This window comes from Eufriesea mexicana, unplaced genomic scaffold (assembly GCF_001483705.2).
Source record: "Eufriesea mexicana isolate 0111107269 unplaced genomic scaffold, ASM148370v2 scaffold13881, whole genome shotgun sequence".
Taxonomy (NCBI): Eukaryota; Metazoa; Arthropoda; class Insecta; order Hymenoptera; family Apidae; genus Eufriesea; species Eufriesea mexicana.
In genome coordinates, this window is record NW_016921376.1 from 49,310 (window position 1) to 69,003 (window position 19,694).

At 48.0% G+C, this 19,694-nt stretch overlaps 1 protein-coding gene across 2 annotated transcripts; it reads left to right on the plus strand.

The window, feature by feature from the left end:
- Positions 1-34: 34 nt before the first annotated feature.
- Nuak1 (Nuak family kinase 1) lies at positions 35-19,267 on the plus strand. 2 transcript variants are annotated; one of them, XM_017908940.1, is made up of 13 exons: positions 35-402; positions 4,261-4,375; positions 4,581-4,780; positions 4,846-5,316; positions 5,425-5,938; positions 6,019-7,138; positions 7,232-7,585; positions 7,682-8,061; positions 8,185-8,481; positions 9,254-9,423; positions 14,199-15,766; positions 15,806-18,642; positions 18,731-19,267. In XM_017908940.1, the coding sequence occupies exons 2-13, from the start codon at positions 4,278-4,280 to the stop codon at positions 18,816-18,818; spliced, it is 8,097 nt and encodes a 2,698-aa protein (XP_017764429.1). In that variant the 5' UTR covers positions 35-402; positions 4,261-4,277; the 3' UTR covers positions 18,819-19,267. The 2 variants fall into 2 exon arrangements, with proteins under 2 accessions (XP_017764429.1, XP_017764430.1); XM_017908941.1 differs by lacking the exon at positions 35-402 and adding an exon at positions 3,703-3,741.
- The last annotated feature ends 427 nt before the right edge of the window (positions 19,268-19,694 follow it).

Consider the following 19,694-nt stretch of genomic DNA (forward strand, 5'->3'; position numbering starts at 1 on the left):
ATGGAAAAATAGAGTGGTAAGGAAAATAGCGAAATTATATGTAAACCATTTTTAAAACGCATACGCTTGCGGTGTAGAAAATGACGTCGAAAGATGGCGCTAGTATCAGTATAATCTATACATTCCCTGTTCTCAGCGTTCAAGTCCAAAATTAGTAAATAAAGATGGTGGCAGCGCGTGAGCACTGTGCGGTATCGTCACGCGAAAAATGTCTGGTAAAATGAAATGGAAACGAAGAACGTGCACGATCTCTCAGAAAAATTCGAAAGTCGTAGAGACTTAGTAATCGGATTCGCCGTAAAGACGATAATAAAAGTGTAAATAGTGTATCTTTCCTATAGTTCCCCGGGAGCGGAAAGCAGCCGCAAAAGAGGATAATTTGGCTCCAGAGTTCACTGTAAGGTACAAATTCTCGCTATTTTTAGACTCTACCCGAGTGTCGATTCTCATTCAGAGCGTTAGTTCGTTCGCCATCGACGAATACGAGTCCCAAGAACAAACGTCTATCCCGAATAAAATAATGTTACGAAGAAGCGTCGATTTTCTATCGTGGGCGTTTTCAATTACTCAAGAACGAACAAGGAAAGCCCGTTGTCATCATCGACGACGTCGACGTCGTCGTCATCATCACCCTCGTTTTTGTAATGGTTCTCGAATCTATCGTATTATCGTAATGAGTAACGAGTACGAACTTTCCTTCGATATCGCGAACAATATCGATCGAAACAATTAGCGGATGTTCCTAAAGAACTCTTCGAAATATCAGAATGCTATTTTTATCGATAGGAACCTACATACCGTGCTACGCGCTTTAGTTGCATACGATGCACAAATACATGCACGTACACAGTGACATACATTTTATTTAACCCAATTGATAGAACGATTGTCGAAGCGATCGATACGTCTTACTCGCATCGGGAAACGACTTTATCGATTCTACCATCGGCCGTTTCTCCATTACATTCTCCGTGTGCCGTTGTCTCGATTTTATCGTCAATATTTACATCGAGTTTCACCGTGGTGGATTCGCGGTGTTCGATTTCGATCCTGACCTTAGAATTTCAGTGAACAAAATAACCGTTTCTTGCATTATTCTTACCGACTCTTCCAAACAATTTTCATTTCTATTCGAACGATACCTACGTACGTATATTCCCTCGATCTTGTCGCGTTGAAAATCGAAACAACATCGCTTTGTTTTTCTCCATACACAGTCCCCCTTTTTTTTCCACACGGGTTTAACGTAATACCGCGAAACATTCGCGAGGGCCGAAATAGCATAGATCCAGATGGTCGCGAATGAAATTCACTGAGAGTAGTCTATTAATTCTTCGTGACTCAAACTTTTGTCACAAGAAATTGCAATCCACGCGTACAATCACCCACGACGAACGTACAGAGATTCATTCATGTATGCAATGCGAGTCGTGCAGTGGAATAATAAGGGTTTTAATAATAATACATGAATCATGAGATACCATACAAGCCACCAGATGACGTCACCTTCGAGCGACATCCTTTAGCCCGATAAACACTCTACGTACTGGATAATTCGAGGCACTTTCGCGTTGCTTTCTCTACCGTCTCTTCCGAACCGAAAACAGACAACGTATTTCGCTCGTGCTTTAAGGTTATGCGATTTTCCAAAAATATAAATTTCGTATGAAAAAATTAAAATACGAGTTTGTCGAAACTCGAAAAAAAGCCAATAACAGATACGCGATCAAGCGTGTGGTGTGACGTTGAATAAGAAAACTTTGGAATGCCGGAACGGATTCGGAAGAGAGAAGTTCGGAAACGAGGAACGTAACAAGGAACTAGAAAGAGGAGCGTGCTTCGTCGGTCAGTCGTCGATATTTCGAGGTCGCGAAAGAGAATCGAAGTTGGCAAATTTTTCGTGCGGTCGTTGCCAAACGGCGCCTTTGCGCGTCGACCCTCTAGTTTGCGGTGGTTTGCGCATATTTCACACGCATACGCGCGACAACGGCCTGTGCCGCCCGAGCCGACCGAGGCACGAGGAAAAGAGATCTCGCGGTAAAGAGAAAAATTGGGAAAAAAGAAGAAGTTGGTAGGCTAGAAGGTGCGACACGTTCGATGCGTTACGATCGTATGTACGTTTATTTCTAATTGCTCGGTCAAATTTATCTCGCGTTCTTTCAGACTTCGCGCGTTGACAGAAGATATTTTAGACTCGGTCTATAAATAAGAGGTAAAAATTATCGTGACCTGGCTACATCGTTCCTACGAGCATTGCATCCAAATTGCTCAGCGACGGATCGTTTGCGGTGAACGAGCCATGCCATTCGACCGACACGGCGATACGTCAAATTATCGAACATGAAGTCGATCAATCTTCGAAAGTCGCGGATTCGAATTCTCTCGGCGTGTCTCGTCGTTTTCGGTTAAAACGAAAGTCGCGATCAATCGCGTCGATTTTGGCCACGGAAGTCGAAAAAGAGAGAGAAAGAGAGGAAATAGAAGTCATTAGGACATCAGCCCTGAAGCTGGTCTGCCCACGCGGCGGGTCTACGTGCCCGCTAAAAATATCGAAACGCACCACGATCGAGTATCGGGAACGAGACTGACAGAGAAAGCGATTTTCTACGCGCACGTGTTTCGCTTCGATCCTCGTTGATTCGTCCACCATTATCGTCGTCCATCATTGGTCTCGTGATTTCGAATGACAGTAATGGCGATGGCGGGAACGGGGATTTAATCTTTCGACGAACCATCGAATCGCATTACAGATTTTTGCCGTTTGTCGATACATCCGTGGACGAGAAGCGTTAATTCGATTCGATCGTAGGTATATGTCCAATACAAACGTATAGGTTCTCGCGTTCGTTTCGATCATCTGTAAAGAAGAAAGTCGGAAAGACGTTAAAAGTAGCACTCGTTCTCGTTTGGCACGCATCGGCGTTGGTCGGTGACGGTGTTGCCTATGCGTGACAATCGGCCAAACGAGATCGCCGCGAGGAAGTCAAGGTAGGCTTCGAAAAATATTCGTGCACTTTTCGAGGAAGGAAAGACACAGAGGTGTGTACGCGTCGAGGTTACTCACCGAGGTAGTTAGGCAAAGCGGAGCGAAGCAGAGCGGAATGTATCGCAAGCGGAGGCCAAGAGTCAGGATCGTGCGCGCGGGACATGAAAGTTTTTTCCTTTCTTCCCGCGTGCGGCGCTCGCGACGATTTTCCTTTCTCGTCCCGCGTCCCTCCAATTACGTTCCCTTCCCTTCGTTCCTCTTCGTTTCTCCGTCTTTGCGCTTTTCTCGCGGATACGCGCAGCGTTTGGAAAGCAACGCGACGTCAACCGAGGAGGAAACCGGCCGTTATCCATACTCTAGGGCATTAATAGCCTCCTCCTAACCCAGGCACCAGTCATCGCGTCCATTTGCCGAACGCTGACGTGCCGGCGACGCTACCTCTTTCGGAAGACCTTGGCCCGTGTCGATGTCGTCGTTTTCGTTGTCGCTGTCGCCGCTACCATCGGCCGGCGCTGCCGTCGCTTTCTTTCATTACCGGTCCTACTTCTAATTATCGGAGAACGCGAGGCGAATGATATCGAGACGTTCGATTCGACGCGGTTGGCAGCGCGTAGACGGGAAATGGGTACGCGTATCGTCGGGGAGGCGAGCGTCGCGAGGGACGTTGATCGGCGGGAGAGACGTACACCGGCGTCTCGACACCGAAAATAAACTCACCGCATTTTGTCCGTCTGTCCTTCCTTCTCGGTTCTAGCGTAAGTCCGATAACCGTACTCTGCCTCTTTGGTGTTATCCTCGATCGCGAGACTGCGGGGATTCAGCCTCCGCTTCGAGCCTCTAGCTTGGAGGTCGTTCATAAGGCTACCTTCGAAAAAAGGATCACGCGTCTCTTTATTCCATCTTCCTCTCTCTATCTTTCTCTCTCTCTCTCTCTCTCTCTCTCTCTCTCTCTCTCTTCCGTAGGCGCGCGCGCGCCCGCCCGCCATTCCTCCCTTGCTTCCTCTTCTCTGTAGTCGTTGGTCGCGACCTCGTCGCCGATTCACCGCATGCCATTCGCGCGTTCGTCTTCCATCGCGAATACCTCGAAAAGTTTTTTCCGTTTCTCCATATTTCTCCGCCCTAGCGAGTTCTCACTCGCAATGAAATAGACCGAGATAGAGAAGCGACGAAAGGAACCGAGGACGACGATGATGACATCGAGTTTCGATTAGATCGCTGTTCCTTCGATCGATCGGCCTGTTGCTCTGCTATACACCGGTACGCTTTGTTTTCAGATAAATAATAAGGAAAAATGGTTGTGGGCGAGGCGAGCATACACAACATTATGGGAGGAATGGAGAGCACGGGTGGTGTGCGACTTCACAATCACAAACGGAAATTGAAACAAAGGTACGAGAGAGGCGAGTGTTACCGGTAAGAGAGACCGTGCAGGTGTTGCGCGGAACTCGAGAGATTGGCGCGTTCGCTAAATACTTGGCGGAACGTAAATAACGCGAGATCGTTTGTTCGCGCGCCAGCCGTGGACCATTCGTAAGATCGTAGCCGCATTCGAGCCATCGCGGCTATTATTCCGCGTTCCTTTTGTTTCCTTCAGGTTTGACATCATCAAGAAGCTCGGTCAAGGTACTTACGGCAAAGTTCAATTAGGAATCAACAAGGAGACCGGTCAAGAGGTGGCGATAAAGACTATTAAGAAATGCAAGATAGAAACGGAGGCCGATTTGATCAGGATACGACGAGAGATTCAGATAATGTCGAGCGTGCAACATCCGAACATTATTCACATATACGAAGGTACGAACGTCACGACGCGTCACTCGTCTCGTCTAAAATTTTCATCTCGATTCCCTTTCTTTCAGTGTTCGAGAACAGGGAAAAAATGGTGCTGGTAATGGAGTACGCTGCCGGTGGCGAGCTGTACGATTACTTGAGCGAACGCAAAGTGCTGACGGAACACGAGGCTCGACGAATATTTCGACAAATAGCCACCGCTGTCTTTTACTGTCACAAGCACAAAATCTGTCACAGGGACTTGAAGCTCGAGAACATTTTGTTGGATCAAGTTGGAAATGCGAAAATCGCGGATTTCGGTTTATCGAACGTGTTCGACGAGCAACGGCTATTGAACACGTTCTGTGGCAGTCCGCTTTACGCTAGTCCCGAAATCGTAAAAGGCACTCCGTATCACGGCCCCGAAGTCGACTGCTGGAGCTTAGGTGTTCTTCTCTATACTTTGGTTTACGGTGCCATGCCCTTTGACGGTTCTAACTTCAAGCGACTAGTCAAACAAATCTCGGAGTCCGACTATTTCGAACCTAAAAGACCGTCGCGTAAGTATCTGCTCCTAGGTTCCGTTCTCCATCTTTATTCCTAAATTATATTTCCTCGTTACGAAAACCGCGTGTATCGACCGTTGTTGGACTGTATCTTCTTTCCAGCCGCTTCTCCTCTAATCAAAGACATGCTGACGGTTTGCCCAGCCAGACGAGCAGATATTGAAAGGATTTGTACCCATTGGTGGGTGAACGAGGGTTACGATCAAAATTGCCTGGAAATTGCCGAAGAGTTAGCCGCCCAAACGCCAGTTCGTTTGGATCTGCTTCTCTCTCTGGTACCACAGTCCGCAAGCGCCGAGAAACTGGTCGTTGGCGACCAGCAACCAGCCGGAGATGTTCCGAATAACGTTTCTTCCGAGACCCTAGTACCTACCAGATGTCACTCGGTGGGAAGTTTAATGGAATTGGATCAGAGCAGTTCCGACAGGCGAATAAGACGAGAATTACTCGAGGAGGAACCAAGGACGGCGCCGATTGGTGGAGACGCAAAGAGAAAATTGGAGACAACACCTTCGATGGATGAAACAGCTGCGGCTGGAGCAAAGAGAAAAGAGCGATCCAGAAGAAAAGAAAAACGAGAAGAACCGGAACCTAGAATGTACAAATCTGCGCCCAGGTAATTAACGAGTTACTAGGTTACGCTAATGTAATCTTTCACGACCATTAAACGTTCTTTGCTTCCTTTTCCCTTTCTAGGCATCACTCGGCGCCGATTCCAACCTCGATCACGGAGGAAGCTATGGAGGTGGAACCTACGGTAACCGTTCCTATCAGTAAGACCGTCGATTTGAATATGGTAGAATTTTCAGCTGCCTGTTTAGAAATGATCAAAGAATGCAGCGAAAGATCACCGAGCAAAGAGCGAAGTAAAACACCGATAGTACACGAACAGTCGGAGCAGCCACTCTTAGACGGGCCTCGGCAAATCGCATCGCAGAATCGCGATACCGACGATAGACTGCAGAACGAAAGCCTCGTAAAATCATTCGACGATGGGCAACGCGATGGATCCTCGAGATCGAATCTTCTTCGAGAACCGGACGCGGCGAAGCTTGCCCTCGACCTTCCGACCGCATCCGCAGTGCCTAGCTCCAAAACGTCGAACGAGACGACAGTCTCTGGAAACGAGAGGCTCGAGAAAGAGTCGTCCTGTAGTCAGGATGCGATCAACCTCGAATCGTCGCAACGAGACTTTAAGAAACTGAAAGAGAAGTCCATCTCTCTCGACTCGGAGCTCCCTAACGAAGTAAGAGATGTCCCTGCGAAAACGTTCGACAGAAGGCGTTCGAAAATATTCGAAACCGCGGAGAAGTTCAACCAGCTGGCATCGAACGTGGAAAATGAAAAGCCCAAAAAGATATTTATACCCGGTGTGAATGTCGGAGGAGCGAAGCGCGTGTTCGAAAGAAAAGCCAGCCTCTCTTCCATAACAACGCCTCCACCTACGAAACCCACTACATCCAAGATGATCATCGACGTTCCCCCTACGACGGATACGAAGCGGAACGAAAAACCGAACGATAAAGCGAAACAAAACGAAGAGGAGGTGGAGGAAGAGGACGAGAAAAAGAAAGAAGAGGCAAAGAAACGAGCCGTCGACATAATAACCGGTGCGATTGGAAAACCACCTATGCAACGAAGGATAAACGGATCTCCGCCGATTTCGCCATTGAGTCAGGAACCAAAGAAACTCCCGTCAAAGTCATCGAGTGGAACAACAAACGATTCACGTTCAGCGACGGAATCTGTGTCTACGCCTTCCGAAACAAAGTTCTCGTTCGACGAAAAGTCAACGAGCGCGAACAAACAAGCAACGGTAAGAAATCGAGAGATCGTACCAGGCGACACTTTGCCGTGTGAAACTAATCACGGTCCATCCGACCTCATATCGATTCAATTGTTCTTTCAGGTTTCCCTCGCGCCCGAGGAGTTCGCCAACGACGACGATGAACAACCGGAAGAACCGAAAATGTCCAGCAAAATGGAAATTACTTTAAAGAGCGCGACTTTACCTAGATCGCGTAAAACGAGCAAAGCCGAGATTTCATTGTCGGGCTCCTCCAGAACGGAAGCTCCTTTGGCATACAAATCCGAACTCGAGGCCAAGATCGACGCGTTCCACCCACAGAAACTTCAAACACAGCGATCGGAAATAGCATTTCCGGTCGCAGCTGCGATACCGCAGCATAATCGAAGCTCGAGCTTGGAGCCGGAAATCAGGCCGCGTAGTGCTGCGCCGAAGGAAAGAATAATACCGATTCAGGTACACTATCTACCGTAGAGAGCTATTGCTCCTGAAATTCGTCGAAAAATTGCCTAGTTTATCCGTTTAATTCATTTAACGCGTTTGCAATTATAGATGGAAGCGGATCGTCAGCAGTCGCAACACTCGTCGACGCCACCGCCGTCGAAACCACCACCGATGCCTCAACGATCGGTTTCACAACGATCGGGGTCGTTATCTCGTCAGTCGACCGCAGACTCGGACACCGACAGTGCTCTTGGATCTACCGTTGGTCCTGAGCCGATTCGAAAGAGTCCTCGGGAATACATAATACCCATCGCCGTGGAAGGCGGTGGATACGTTACTCCCAGATCTGGTAGCGTCGAGCCCGATAGCAAAACTAGCACGCCGACCAGCACGAACGCTCCTCGATCCAAGTTCGGCAGACCTCGAAGAATGAGCTCTCTCTTATCGGATGCTAGTGAAGACGAATCACCATTTTCTTCGTTGCACAGGTGAGATTACTTTTCCGTTCTTAACCTTTGTCTTTGTTTTTCTTTCTCTTTCTTCGTTTTATCCACTTACGAAACGATACACGCCTGTGATCGATAACGAGTCAATCCGTTTGTGTCGCTCAGGGACAGCGAGGATCTTTTGCAACGTCACATGCATCGGTTGAGAAGCTCTCGGCCATCGAGACAGCCACCGGAACACGCGGATAGCTTGTCTTCCGGCGAAGACGACGACGACGACGGATTCGAATTGTTAACCGCTGAGAACCTATTTTCTACTCTGCTATCCAGAGTACGAAGCTTAACGCAGAGATTGAACGTCGACGACAACCGCACCACCGGCTTTCCGAGTTCTCGATTGTTCGGAAGATTAGGATCTAATCCCTCTCAAGCTTTTTGGGGCCTCAATAAGCCACTGTCGAGGTAATTCATTTACAATGTACCCACCGCGTTGCTGCCCTTTGTCGCTTCTATCCGTAGCGTGCAAAGTTGCTTCTTCTTTCGGAGGCAGCCGCAATTCGCTTTTACGACAATATACCCTTCGCAGCTAGCTTTCATTTCCTTCCTGTATTAAACATCGATACCTAATGACAACGATTTAACGCTTGTTTGTGCAAGCTACCAGACATATGTCAAAACGAGGACCGTGACTACGTGAGTCCAATTGTTACAACAACTTTAGAACAATTATTTTAGAAGGTAGTGCAAAAAATATATCACGAGTAATCTATCGAACGTATCGGCTTATGTAATACCCGCTCCTCCTCGTCATTGGACCTACACGCGTGCACGCTATGAGCGGGAGAGAGAGCGAGAGAGAGAGAGAGAGAGAGAGAGAGAGAGAGAGAGAGAGAAAATGACAATTTCACATTTAAGATAGCGTGTACCTTTTGCAATTTCCTCGCCCGATACGTGTGGAAAGATCGTAATCGATGCGAAAATACAGTAAAATAAGTTTTTCGATACCCTCGTGATTCGTCTTATATTTGTCGCGAGACGAAGAGTTGGTTATTCGAGGGAAAAGCAACGTTTTAAATCTAGTCGAGTGCGATACCGATGGAAAGCTCGAACAGCCAGCTCTGATCCTAGTGTCGATAAGATCGGAGGAATGTTTTCAGATAATGGAAAGAATTTACGCAAAGAAAAAAGAAATCACGCAAATGACACGAATGTTTTCTGTCTGTTGGGAATCTAGGCGGTTGTCGGAGTCTCAATTTAGGCATTCGTTGAGTCGAGAAGGTGACATATTCTCGAGGAAAGATTCCATGAACTCGTCAAACGCAGGAACCCCTAACAGTCCAGGATCGCATGGTACTCCGTCCAGGGAAACGGTGTTCGATGTCGGCAGTAACACCTTGCCAAGAGGTAAGCGAATATCCAGCAATTGTTCTACGAACTTTATCACGAGACAACCGTGTCGAACTGCAAAATAAATTGTTCGTACTTAACGAGGTCGAACCCTTTGCGTTCCGTTTTTCTCTCACTCGTTACCGGGCCTGTACAGTTCCATCGCGAACGTACACGCGTATCTCGCCGGAACGCAAAGCGTTCATACCCGGGATTCGATCCAGTGGCAAAATTCTTTGCAACTTTCGCGTTTCATCGGGAGAAAAATGAATTGCCGATTTTACGGATTTCTGGTAGCATACCAGAAAGGTATACCTTTCGCGTGGTATCTTCTCGTCGACGCGCGTGTTCGCAGAAGCGACGAAACGTTCTCGATTCTTTCGTGAAAAATCCACCATCGATTACGTATGCGAATGTCGAATCTATCGTCGAGGCAACGAGCGAATTAAAACGACTCAGAGGCTATTAGCCTAATCGAAACGACCTTCTACCAAGTCGCGATTCCGCGATACGATTGTTGCTATTTTGTCACTGGTTGAAATCGCAAGTCGCGGGAAAAAATGCTGAATGGTACTCAGTATGCATCTCCTAGTACCTAGCTGTTGTCGAGTCGTTGATAGACAGAGCATATCTATTTTCTTTATTTTTTACCGATTTACCTTTTCTTTTTCTCCACCCTCTCCCTCCCTCTCTTCCCGCCCACCGTCTCTTTCTCTACTTTTCGTTCTCGTATTCTATATTTCTTTCCCTTTCGTTATTTTTCTCCCCCTCCCCGTTTCATTTTTCTCTTTGTTTCTCACTTTCGCTCTTTTTCTCCGTCGATTTTTTCCGATGTTATTGCCTGACGATTTTTTTGCAACATTTGATACTAACCTCATTTAGAATAAATCTATGGTTCATGTTTGGCACAGGTGGGTAAACGCTACGGTGATTTTCAGCCGGGAACGGATTCATCCGAGACGCGTGTAACCGAGAGAGCGCGAATTAATTTCGTCGACGGCTTTTTATCGCAAATTTTCGGAACGCGACTCGCGCGTGCTTCAGAGTGCGTTGCGAACGAAATTTTTGGAATTTTCCACCAAACAATATTCCGCGACCTTCGCTTTTTTCCGTCACGCAAATTACACGCGCGAACAGAACGTAGCTTTCTAAGCGCATGTTGCACGATGTTCTTCGCAAACAGTACCTGCTTCTTTTTCTATTTTCTCTCTTTCTCTTCTCTCTCTCTCTCTCTCTCTCTCTCTCTCTCTCTCTCTTTCTCTCTGTCCACAATATCGAGAGCAATTTAAATGGAACGCAGGCGGAGCACGCGTAATTCTGTAACGAAGCGTGCAACGTTATCAAGCGGTTAATCGCAATACCTTTTTTACCCGTGCTCAGATAAGTTTGAGCATTAAAATTACTCACAGACGTGACTCATACTTTGCCTAACATAGAACCTGGTAATACGCAGTAGTAGCAAGTTGCAATGTTGTTGATTTACATATTATCCCATTAACACGAGTAGCTGCAATTCATTTTTTCTTCTTTAATTTTATTCAGTGCACACTAAAGTTTACAGCATGATTGCACACGTGATCCATACACACGAATACATGAGGAAATTCAGATCTATTACTCTCCAAGATAGAATCCATCTTTAATAATAAGAACGAAAAAAGAAAAGGAATTTATGCATTTACTTCACGTCTATCGTCGACTCTTCAATCAGCGATCAGAGGAGTTATCGTTTGCCACCGCTGTCCGATATTTGAGAGTTTATATTTTCGGTACGTTACACACGAGTCGGCTTGGATATCACGCTTTTCTTCCTTTCTTTCTTTCTTCCTTTTTATTACACCTCGAAGTAGAATTCGAATCGAAGAAAAAGGAAAGAAAAAAGCAAATTTGTTTTCGGGAAGAAAATGGGGTAACGAGGGTACTACGATAGAAAGAAGGATGCCAGGGGATACCGGGTGGCCAATTATTTCGACAGCAGACACGCATCGCGAAGTTTGAATCGAAACGTAATTAAGGTTCCGAGAAAATCGCGCGAAAGAGTTTGCGGTTATCGTCTAGATCACTGGTGATCGTGGAGCATTTAGCTCGGTCCGGGTTTAATCAGTCGTAACAGCTCAACGTCCAGTCGATTACTTTCCCGTTCTCCCGTATAAGAACGATGAAAGTTTAGGCGTTAAAGGTGCGCGCGAGCAAAGTCACTGGCATCGTTCTTTCGTGGTTGGAGCAAAAAGCGAATCGATGCGAACGATTATCGAAAATATACTCTGCAAATTCACGGTGGACTCGTTTTCTCTAAATAGGTGTGTAATTGACGGTTTTTTTCTGACGGTTGTTACAGCGACCGTGCGAGTGACTCTACGTAGGCGGGCAGACGCTAATCCCCAGTAGGCAAAGCAAGTTAGGTACTACGCTACACTCTTATCTGGCGAACGTCACCTCGTTGCTCGAACGCTGCTCTATTCTCCTCGCTGTTGTGTCGTTCGATCGATTACACACGTCGGACACATTCGACATGTCTGTCACGCGCGACAGTTGGTCAACTACGCGATCTAGATATCTCGATTTCATTCGCGCGCCAACCGAGGACGATATCGCCACTACCACCATCACCGTCACCACCACCACCAACCACCACCACCACCAACCACCACCACCAACCACCACCACTACCACCATCGCCACGCAGATTCGGTCAAACTCTTGCACCCCGTTCGCGATCGCGATACAAACGGATAGAAAGAAAACGGAAACGAAAGTCGAACGATGATCGAGCACCGCCGTCGAAGGGGTCCAAGCGATTTCGAGCTATACCTTCAAGCTATTGCAGACACTCGACGCGTACCCTCGTAATACCATTCGATCTCTTTCCGTTCCACGCTTTACTCCTTCCCTTCTGATGCCATCGCGATCGCGGTGCTTGTTTCTTCGACGATCGAGAAGAGCAACCAGCCGCTACCGAGACGCGGCCAAATACACCAGTGCTTCCTTTAACAGATAAAGAAATTAGACTTCCGCGAATCGGCTTGCATTCTCGCGCGACTTTGATCCAGCACCTCGATCGCGACTTTCATCGCCACTTCGATAGCGTCTATCCAGATCGCTGAGAACGAGGAGACAAAGCGACGAACGTGAAGCGATTCGAAGCAACGAGACCATATATATATATATATTATATATATACATGTGTATATATATATATATATATGCGTGTACATATAGTCGACCCAGACGATCGATTCTTACCGATCGTGTTAACGTGGAGGAAAGAAAGCTCGTCCGAGGATACGATGATCGGTGTCGCGTGTTCGAAAACGACAAACCCGTTGCATACCAGCAGAAAGACTCACACTATACTAAAAGGAGGTATCTCGAGAAATCGTTTATCACGAAGCGAAGGAGCTAACCCTTGTTTGAGATGGCTGATATTTGTTGTGTTTTAAAGAGTTTAAATAACAGCGTTTTATTACTTTTACATTGTTCTCAGCATGCTTTGATAATGCTACTATATCGTATTTAATACCGTACACTGCATTACTCTCGACTTAAGTTTACACGTTAGGCGCGTTGTGATTTAGACACCTAAGGTGACATATTTATTTCGATGTTATTCGAGTGCGAGGGTTCGTTTTACGAATCCGCGGGAACCGCTGTGCTTTACCGTTTCCGAATTCACCGTCGTTCCACGCCCAGCGCCGGATAGACTTGCACGGATTCGGAAAATAAACCGTCGCGCTTTGCGAATACCGCTCTCATTTGTTAAGATCTACGGAAAATCTATAACCTAGTTTTTCGTACGCATATAGCAAACCTCTTTTGCTGCATGTAATCGTTCGACGAGTATACAAATTTATACTTTGTATTTATAATTTCTTGCATTAATATACTTGATGACACATGTACACGTACGTGTGTTTGTATGTATGTACGTATGTATGTATGTATGTATGTATCTATTTATCTATCTATCTATCTATCTATCTATCTATCTATCTATCTATCTATCTATCTATCTATCTATTTGCCTATCTATCTACCCATCTATCTATCTATCTATCTATCATCTGTCTACCTATCGAGCTATCCGCGTGTGCCTGTGTACGTGTGAGCGTGCGCGTATGCGTGTCTGTATGCGAGTACGTGCCGCATCTTTTCATCGATGTACATTTTTGAGAAATGGGCGTCGCTGTACCAGTACCGATTACAGCGTATAGTCCCAGCAAGTGCCAGACATCGAACTATCGACGCTTTTGCCCGATCGATCGTGCGTTCGCTACCGATCCATCCCTCCATTCGTTTTACCCCATTTACGTTTTCTCCTTTTTTCTTTTCTTTTTTCTTTTTAGTACGTTCTGTGCCATTTTCCACGGCCGTGTCGCTTTTGTATCGTTTTTCTATTTTCTTTTTTTTTTCTTTTTTAGTTGGCCGAAGCAAAATTTTGTTTTTTTTTTTCTTCTCTGGTACTCTTTCGTACAACGTTCGACCGAAGAATTTTTCGTTTCCCGTTCATTTTCCCGATCGTTGGAAAACGCTGGGACGCGGGCAAAGTGGTTCGTCGTTCGGTAGCGGTCGTAGTGCAGTATCGCTAGAGCAAACTTTCGTCGGTTAGATTTATTTATTAATTTTTCGAAAAGTTTTATAACAGACGGAACAAGAAATCTCATGTATGTAGAAATAAAGGAGTGTAAATACCGAAGAAATCAGAGTATTTTGTCCGCTTCCCGTCTAACGTCACGTCTATAGCGCACTCGCTTCGTTACGCCGGCACAGATGTTATCTCGAGGTTTATTTTTCAGATAAAGTAGCACGCGAAGACGCAGAAGCGGATCCGGCACGAGTGAGAAAAGAGACGCAAGAATCGTTAGAGCAAAACTTCACGCCTAGCTTGGCCCGGCGATTGAGCAGAACGTTGCTCGATCAGACCAGACGATCCTTGACGAGATCCTCGTCGGTCTCTGGCGAGGACGGTGGAGGCCAGTCGCCGCCCGGTAGGGACCCGGCCGGCAGTTCCTTCGACGCGTCCGACAGCGCCGACCGATCTGTCTCCACGGCCTCCGATCAGACCGAGTACAAAGATCGATCAACGAGCAATCGGGTGATGAGAAGAACCAACAGTTTGCTGGAACCGGGAACCGGCAGAGACGCGTCGCACGGCTCTCCTCGTCGATCGGTCAGCCTGTTGGAGGACGAGTCGCGCGGTCGCGACTACGACGTCGCAGATCGGTGCGGATCGGCGCAACGGCAAGACTCGAACAGTTCCCTGTTCTCGACGTTCCCCAGGGAGACCGGGTCCGGCAATCTGGCTAGATGGTACAAAGAAACGTCCGGCGGCCGAACGAGCGCGGGCAAGCTTCGGAAGGACAGTTTCCGGTCGTACCGCGCGGACAAGATCCAAGAGGAAACGCCGGACGATGCGATGGCCGGCGATAGAAACGAGAACAACGCGGATAACGGCTCGATTTCGGAGTGCACTTCCACCTCGGTTTGCGACTCCAACACGAACCTATTGGACGCCACGTCCAGCTTGTCCGCCAAGTCGTACGAGACTTCGCCGACCGAGTCCTCCTCCAACATCACCGACTACAAATCCGGGTACAAATCCGATTCCTCGAGGAACTTTGAGAACCGTTTGCTGGCGGCGGAGAACTTGATCAAGGAGTCGAAACTGAAGAACCTGGGATCACCGATCGGCGCCAAATTCGACCCGAATTTGACCGCCAATTATCGGGACACGGACAAGTGCGACAAACGATCGTTGATCTCGATCGCGGAGGTTGGCGACGCCTCGGTCGTCTCGAAACGGCGTAGCTGCATCCCTAGCCTGAGACTGCGATCCGGCTCGTTGACCAGAGAATCCAGTACGGGCATCGATCGTCGAAAATCGTTCGCGGACTCGCAGGACGTCGCGAGTCTCGTCGTGCGAGCCCTTGGCCCGGAAAAGTCGTTGCTCAGCAAGTTCTTCAAGACAGGTGGAAACCGCGAGAACGATTCGAGAGACAAGGAGAAGGAGAAGGAGAAAGATAAGGAAAAGGAGAAATCGCAAAAGTCGAAGCAACGTCGGATATCGCGATTCTTGCGACCAGATTTCTTCGACACGCCCAGAGAAGAGAGTCGGTACGTGAAAGAGAAAGAGGCGCAAAAAGCCGCGGAAAACGAACGTCGCAAGTCTCGCTTCATTCGGCGAAAGAACGAAAACAAAGCAACAACGATAACCACCGGAACAACGTCTACGCCGACCGTAACGACCAGTCGAGAAAGCAGCGTCGAGCGGGAAAAGAAACGCGAAAAGGAGCTAAAGAACGAGATCAATTCTCTGAGAAGGAATCGACGATCGCGGGAACCCGAGGAGGAGGAGGAGGAGGAGGAGGAGGAGGCGGGGGCGGAGGCGGAGGCGGAGGCGGAGGAGCAGCCTTGCGAGGGAAAAACGAGAGTAGACTCGCCAAACGAAGGTTCACGAAATGGCTTTTTGCATTCGTTGGAGAAGAAGCTCGAACGGCTTCGGACCAACGACGAGGAAACGGAACAGAGGAAAACGACACCCGCAACAACGACGACAGAGACAGCGACGACGACGACGACGACAACGATGACGATGAACGGAAGAGGAATGGATAACGCGACGCAACGAGAGCGGTCAGCTCCTCCAGTCGATCATTTATCCTCGACCGAGCGTGCCACCGTTAAGAGAGCGACCAGCGTGGAGGATCTTTCGCGATCCACGAAGCCGAATCAGAACTGCCCGAGAAGCAGAGTCTCTTCCGTTTTCGGCCTGTTCAAAACAGCGGACGCGAAACAGATCGCGAATGGGACACGATCGCAGAGCACCATCTTGAGCAAATTGAAGAAGAGTCCGCCAAAGGTGACGAAACCGGGAGATCCTACCACGGGCGAGGACGCAAACGTACCTACCACTGGCAGCAAAATACCGACCAAATTAACCATCGCGGACGCGAAATCGACGAAAAAGATCGGTGACGCGAAAAAATCGGACAAGCCGGATAAACCTGCCGCAGCCTCCTCCTCCACCTCGTCCTCCGTTTCCGAATCTTCGAAGAGATTGCCCGCTAAAGAGGGATCGCTGGATAAAGGGAAGCAGGAGAAAGCGTCGATCCCCAAAGAGAGAAGATCGTCTCGCGAGAAGGAACTCGGTGGAGAGAAATCTGGAGAGAAATCTGGAGAGAAATCGGCGAGCAAAGACGCGGAGGAGGAAGCAGTGAATACCGTCGCAGCGAAACCGAACGAAGACGGGAAGGTACCCGTGGAGAAGAGATCGACGAGTAAAGTTAAAGCGACTAACAATCGATCCTCTTTGGAAGACGGTTCGTCAACGGAACGGAGTAAACTCGAAGACACCGAGAAGAAGACCAAGAAAACGACGAAAAAGACTTGCGAGACTTCGGAGAGCAACGAGTCCGAAGGTGTGAAGAAGAAGAAGATCGTGAGAGTGGTGAAGAAGGTCGCGAAGAAATCGAGCGACACCGGTGCCAGTGCCGGTACCGGTAGTGCCAGTAGCAACGTCGATAAAACCTCCGAAACGAAGGAAAAGCCGGTAAAAACGCGCACGAAGAAGAAGGCGACGGCTACTGGCGAGAAGATTACCGACTCGAAGGCGCTCGCGGTTGCAACGAAAACTAACGGGAAAACGAAGGAAAACGGGGTAGAGTGGCGAACCGTTGGGAAAGGTTCCTCGAACGCGAATGGCGGCGATCGAGTTTCGGTGAGCAACAACCCTGCGGAGGAATCGCTCGCCACGGAAACCAAGAACGATCAATCGGCCAAGGGACAGGAGTCGCAACGACCGAGCAGAAGCAATCTGAAACTCGATCTGTCCAAGATACCTCAACATTCGTTCAGGAACGCGACACCCAAGAAGGATTCGCCAAAGTCCGACGCGCCAAAGAACCCCGTTGATTCCCCAAAGTTGCCGGCGAGCGAAGACCTTTCCGACAAGCTGATGGAGTGTCTGTCAAAGGTAACGCACCGGGCCAGCATCACCGGCAACAAGATAATCATTGACAAGCCTTTGCGCGCAAAAGACGTAGCCGAACTGAAGAAAGAGGTAACCGAGTGCGCCAGAATCATCGAGAATCACGCGGAATCGACTGCGATGGCCGCGGAAAACTGTTCACATGCAGAGAAAGAGAAACGTCGAGAGGAAGAGAAAGAGGAAGAAGAAGAGAAGAGATCGATGCTCGATCTCGCGGAGAACGAGCGATCGGCCGGTCCGAAAGAGTCGCCGACCGATTACCCGAACGAACTTCTTTCTCCGATGGACGAACCCGAGAGTTTCGACTCGTGGTCGATCAGTTCGGCAGAGTTGAGTCATCCGCGACCCGACTTGCACTCTCCCACGTCCCCGTCCCATTCGCTGTTCGCTAGGAATCCGGACGACAACTCGGAATCGGTGATCGACCGAATACGCAGGAGGAGTTTCTATTCGCGGTTCAACGATAGACGAAGACCATCGCTAACGGCTCCACCGCCGGGTGTCAACTTACCCACTAGCGCCACCCTGCCGCGCAAGTTCAGTTTCAGTGGTGGACATCGAGAGCAACGAGACCGCGGCAGATACGGGACCGGATACGGAGCGATCGCCATGTCGAAGAGCAGCAGACACGTCGCGGACAAGAGTTACGGATTGTACGGCGACGAAGGAATCATCGGGACGGTCGCTCGTAACCGATCTCTCGATCGAGGTGGCCGTTACTCCGACTCTGGTTACGTCGCCGATCTCAAATCGCCGACCGAACACGTGTCCGCCCTTTCCTCCTCCTACGATCCCCTTAGAAGGTATCTCAGGTCGCCCACCTTTGATCTGTGTTCCTCCAGGTCGAGATATCACAGCGCAGACTTTGCCGCTGACCCGGACCTCGCCACCAACTACAGACCCTCGCTTTCCGGTTTGTCCAACGATTGCGGGATCGAGAATCACAGCTATGTCGGCCTTGGCTACTCTTCCCTGCCGAGAAGGTACGGAACCGGAACTGCGGAGCCCAAGACCGTCGAGTATTACGAGGAGCTGCTAGCTCCGACCACCGCGGACTATTTACCCACAAGAAAATCCCCGGTGTCCAACGAATACTCGAATAAGTGCGAAAACGGGTATTACAACGGTAACTTGGACCTACACTCGAACGTTACGAAATGGAAAACGGAGAACGCGGGAACGTTGGAACTAGCGCGAGAAAGCGGTGCTTTAGCTTCTCCTGCTTCCTGCCACGAGCAATCGGAACAGAGGAGGTAACTCTCCTTTTTCTTTCCCCTTTCTTAAATCCTTTCTTCCTTTTTTCTCAACTTTCGTAATACCGTATTTGTCTTAATCTTTCAGGAGCAAAGGTGAACACGCGAGCGAAACGAAGCACCCGCTTCCGGCGTCTACGGAAACGACGACTGATTCTACGAACGATCACAGCTAATTCTTCTCTCTCGCGATAACAACCGAGTCGGAACTTTTTCTCGTTCTACGCACCGATTCGTCGGATTCGCGTAAACGTTTGCGAACGAAGAAACGCTCGCGTTTTTCTCGCTTGTATACGTATACGGAATTGACTACGAGAATCAAACGTTCCGCTGCGAAGGTTCATTTTCTTTCCTATACGTTCTTTTCGTCCTTTCACCGAATCTCCGAATCGCGGTGAAATTTTTCATTTATTTGATCGACTTAAGGTTTCGAGTAAGGTTAAAGCTGCCTGATTGTACCAAAGACTTTACTTATCTCATCATTAACACGAAATATCAATCGCGCGATCCAAGGATCGCGTCTTCTCTCGAGACCAAAAAGATACTTGTAATACGTTTCGTTTGAATGTTATATAGAACGCTAAAATTGGTATTTATTATCGCACCTGTCTCGTCCGTTCTCGAAATCCAGTATTTAAGTGTATTTTTTTTTTTCCTTTTTTAATAAATTTAAGTATCTGTTATTGTAATAGTTGTTTTCTATTATTATTATTAATGCGACTATTAGTACTATTACTTTCATCATTAACCATCATTACCATCACCTTAATTATCGTTATTACTATTATTATTATTGTTGTTATTGTTGTTGTTGTTGTTATGGTCACCATTACCATCATCGTCATTATCATTATCACGATCACCGTTATCACCTTCTTGGTTATATTATATAAAAGTGTGTCTTGAAAGTTTTGCGACGTAAATTGTATTTTCCGGAGAAATTCAACGTACGTAACAGCTTCATGCGTGTTAATATCAATGTAGGAATAATCCAATTTATTGCATATTCGTTTTCTCTTTGTTTCTGTTTTTTTTTTCCACCTCGAAAAGCG

Bases quoted from the DNA above. Each gene is read 5' to 3' on its own strand.
- Nuak1 (XM_017908940.1), top strand. From the start codon at position 4,278: ATGGTTGTGGGCGAGGCGAGCATACACAACATTATGGGAGGAATGGAG. The intron at 5,939-6,018 runs GTAATTAACGAG...TTCCCTTTCTAG, and splicing joins ATGTACAAATCTGCGCCCAG to GCATCACTCGGCGCCGATTC. The intron at 7,586-7,681 runs GTACACTATCTA...TTGCAATTATAG, and splicing joins AAAGAATAATACCGATTCAG to ATGGAAGCGGATCGTCAGCA.